Below are 4,205 nucleotides of genomic sequence, written 5' to 3'. Positions count from 1 at the left end.
CTAGAATACTTTTAAAATGTGAAATATCAAAAGAAACCCCCCTGCTCACTTTCTGTCTGTCTAAGTGACTAAACTTGGGAAGCAGTGTGAGCCTGCAGGGAGGAAATGAGTGTGAAGAGAGCAAGGCTGGCACTCAGAGTGTGTGGGGGCCTCTCAGACCTTGGAGAGGGGAATTTTGGAGGCTGTGGCTGTAACAGTAACAGCTTTGCACGTTGGAGACTGTCAGCATTGCATTTCGAGCTGTTGTTTGTTGGGCTGGTGATATTTGGGCTGTGCTGGCTGGAGGAGAATTAATGAATGTTTGCAGAGCAGCATCTGAGCCACTGGGACTGCATCTCCTTCCCTTTGCACCGTGGGAAGAGCCCACACTTCTGTTAAAGGATTTTTGTATTTATGGTGTTTTGGACATTTATGAGAGCAGGGATGCCTGTGGCTTCTCCCCAGATTGTTGTGGCACTTAATTAAAGTAGCTGTTACTCAAGCTAGAATTCTAATGCCATTTTCTCCTTTTTCTTCCTTGCAGAGGGAAGTGCAACATCTCCCATTTCTCTGACATATTTGCTGCTAGAGAGTTCAAGGCACGAGTGGATTCATTTTTCTACATCCTGGGCTACAATCCAGAGACAAGGTAAGTGAAAATGGCTTTTAAACTCCACTTCACCACTGACCTGAGCTGCTGTTCACTCAAAGGTTGGACTCGATGATCCTGGAGGTCTTTCCCAACCTCAATTCTATGAAAATCACTCAGGGGAAGAAAGGTTCAAACCCAGCTGGGCTGGGAGGGATGCAAGGGAGAAGCTGCAGATTTTTGAGTGTGTGCTTATACAGGAAAAAAATAAGAGCAGAAAATAAAATTGTGCAGTGAGTCCTGATATCCAGGTGCATCTCTGGGTAAATAATGTGCTGCTTCTAAACAGCTTCTTGGAAATATGGGAGTTTTGTAAAACTTGCAAACGTGAGCAGGAATCCTTGGCTGTCTTGTTGGCTGAATGTACACCCTTGAAAATACCTCTAAAAATCATTTGCATATTCTAGTCAGCAAAGTTGAAATTTTGACACTTCTAAGAAATCAAATGGAAAGTTTTTAAGTGTGGAAATTGCTGTTTTCTTGTGTAAATAATTGTCCAGGGTCCCTGTCAGGAATTCCTGGTTTATGCCTTGCTGCCTAGAACAAAGAGAGGCGCAGGAAGGATTTTTTTGGGATCAGTTCATACTTGAGGAAGGTGTGTCCATGCTCTTCAGTCTGCCTGGGGTTTGTTCAGCCAGCCTTGGGCAGCTCTGGAGGGAAAGCTCAGTCCAGGCTGTGGCTTGGTTGTTTTCTGCATTTGTGGGATTTTCTAGCACAGAAAATGCCCCACAAGTGCCAGCCTTGAGGAGTTTGCTGTTCAGGGGGTATTTCCATGAGTGAGAGATGAAGAATTTGGCTCAGGTCTGTGCCCACTGAAGGGAATTGTTCTTTGAACACAGTCAGCTGTGCTCCTTGATTTCCAGAGATATCCTGGACAAAAGTCTCATTTGAACTGGGGGTTAGATAAGCATGTAAATAATAAATATTTGACTTGTTCTGTAGTGGATTTATTGTTTCTAAAGCAGATCTGGATCTTTGTGCTCCGGGGCATTGCCATCCACTGAGTGCCTGCAGTTAGGAGGAGCTCCCTGAGTGGTGTTTATTATGAAATTGCCTATTAATGAGGCTTCCTTGCCTCACTCTGAGGTGTCCCAGGCTGTCTTGGTGGGCTGGACTGCTGAAACTCCCTCCCTCAGGCGTCTCCCTGTCTCTGGCAATTCTTGGTGCTGAGCCCTGGGGATATCCCAAATTCAAACACCATGCCCCAAAATGCTTCTGGAACACCACTGCTGTCTTCTTCTGAGGGGTCCACGAGGCAAGGCTTGGGGAGGTTTTCATGGGGAGGTTTTCATGGGGAGGTTTTCATGGGGAGGTTTTCCTGGATGAGGTTTTTATGGGGAGGTTTTCATGGGTGAGGTTTTCCTGGATGAGGTTTTTATGGGGAGGTTTTCATGGGTGAGGTTTTCCTGGATGAGGTTTTTATGGGGAGGTTTTCATGGGTGAGGGTTTCCTGGATGGGGTTTTCATGGATGAGGTTTTAATTGATAAGGTTTTCATTGGTGGGGTTTTCCTGGATGGGGTGTTCCTGGTGAGGTTTTTGTGGATGAGGATTTTGTGGTGCCCCTCTCTGATGTTCAGCATCCTTCCTGACCCCCGCGCTTGTCGCTGTGCTGCAGTTTGGGGTTGGAGTGTTGGTATTGGTGCCTAAGGGATGATTTCTCCTGCGAAATGGCATTTTTGGTGCTGTCTGGGTGGTTTTAAACCCACTGTCTGGGCAGAGGTAGCTGTTAATTCTTCCAGCTCTCAGAGGATGACTGAGCTGAAAGGATCAATGAAAGGACAGAGCAGAGCACTTAGTGATCAGCTAATTACTCCAATTAGCCAGCTCTGCAAGGTCGCTTTTTCTTCATTTGGTTGCAGCCAGGTTTCTTTTTGTAGCTCAGGCGTGTATTTTGTGTTGGAGTGGGGGAGGTTCAGAGAGAGGAGCGCAGGGAGGTTGTTGGTGATTTTTGAGCTGTGTTTTGGTGCACGTGGCGCTCTGTGAGTTTCTGCTGCCGCATTTCCTCTGCTGTGGGAAGTGAAAGTGTTTGGGGCACATTTCAGGGCAGGCTCTGGGGGTTTGTCAGTTCCATCTTCCCCTTGCTCTGCTTTCCTAAGGAGGTGTTTTGGTTCCATGGAGGGTGAGAAACACCCCTGGTTGTGTGAAATTGTTGTGATAAAGGCTCTGAAGGCTCCAGTGTGGGGTGGCACCCCAACAATCCCGAGCTGGGCACTGTGTGTAAGGGGATTTCTGCCTGAGACACTCTGGGCTCACCATGGGAGGCTCAGAAACTTCTGCAGCACTCTCAGATGCAGCTCAGCATGTTTGGGATCTATTTCAGTGTGTTTATATGTTTGCAAAGAAGCTATTTCTGTGTGTTTGTATTTGCAAAATAAGTTGGAAAAAACCCCAGACTGCAGAAACATCCCCAGCACTGGCGGGGATATGTAGGACGAGGCCCTTTTGTTGTTGGAGGATACGGAGCTCCAGGAAAGGTTGTTTTGTCCTTTCTGAGCTGTTTGAAACTTGTGATACACAAGGAAATTGTGTATCCATCTCTGCTACAATGAACATTCCTCACTGGATTGTTACAAAAAAAAAAAAAAGGATTTTTCTGGGGCCTGATCTGTTTTGCTTACTCTGTCTTTCAAAATAGAATATTTGGGGAACTTTTTATCCTTCTTTAGCCTCATGGTAGATGGAGGCATCTCAGAAACTGGAAAACAGAGGGATGTGTCCCAACTAAAGCTCTGTGTGCTGGAGGGGGAGGGATGTTGCCTTCACATAAATGGGTACCCAAGAGCATATAAATAGGGTCAGAGATGCAGGCTGCTGCAGGAGGTTCAGGCAGGGAGAATCAAGCCTGGCTCCTCGGGTGCCAAAGAATAATATTCCTTAAATGGGAGAAGAATATTCCTTAAATGGGAGACTACTATGTGCCTCGCAGATCCCGGCTGTATTTACCAGTGGATCCCTGGCTCTGTTCCCAGATCCCCTCTGCATTTATTGGCAGATCCCCTCTGCATTTATCAGCGGATCCTGGCTGTATTTATTCATGGATCCCCGGCTGTATCAGCGGATCCCTGAATGTATTTATTCACAGATCCCTGCTGTATTTATCAGCGGATCCCTGGCTGTATTTATTTCTAGATCCCCACTGTATTTTTTCACAGATCCCTGCTGTATTTATTTACAGATCCCCGCTGTATTTATTTCTAGATCCCTGCTGTATTTCTCAGCAAATCCCCGGCTGTTTTTACGGATCCCTGTCCGTATTTATCAGCGGATCCCCGGCTATATTTATTTATAGATTCCCCGCTGTATTTTCTCAGCAGATCCCTGGCTGTGTTTACAGATCCCCACTGTATTTATCCGCGGATCCCCGGCTGTATTTCCAGATCCCCTTTGTATTTATTCACGGATCCCTGCTGTATTTACGGATCCCCGCTGTATTAATTCACGGATCCCCGGCTGTTTTTGCGGATCCCCGGCTGTATTTATTCACGGATCCCCGCTGTATTTGTCAGCAGATCCCCGCTGTATTTACGGATCCCCGCTGTATTTATTCACCCGCTGTATTACGGACCCCGCCGGAGT

General features: G+C 46.7%; 1 protein-coding gene across 1 annotated transcript in view; it reads left to right on the top strand.

Annotated features, from left to right (window-relative positions):
• RERE (arginine-glutamic acid dipeptide repeats) overlaps window positions 1-4,205 on the top strand; it is a 106,420-nt gene that overhangs the window by 30,538 nt on the left and 71,677 nt on the right. Inside the window, exon 5 of the mRNA XM_031062544.1 lies at window positions 524-628. Within this exon, the coding sequence (XP_030918404.1) occupies window positions 524-628 (105 nt within the window). The remainder of the gene's footprint in view (window positions 1-523; window positions 629-4,205) is intronic.

The sequence above is a fragment of the Geospiza fortis genome, unplaced genomic scaffold, assembly GCF_000277835.1.
Source record: "Geospiza fortis unplaced genomic scaffold, GeoFor_1.0 scaffold662, whole genome shotgun sequence".
Lineage (NCBI taxonomy): Eukaryota > Metazoa > Chordata > Aves > Passeriformes > Thraupidae > Geospiza > Geospiza fortis.
Note: the sequence above shows the minus strand (reverse complement) of the source record. Positions and strands in the feature narration are given on the sequence as shown.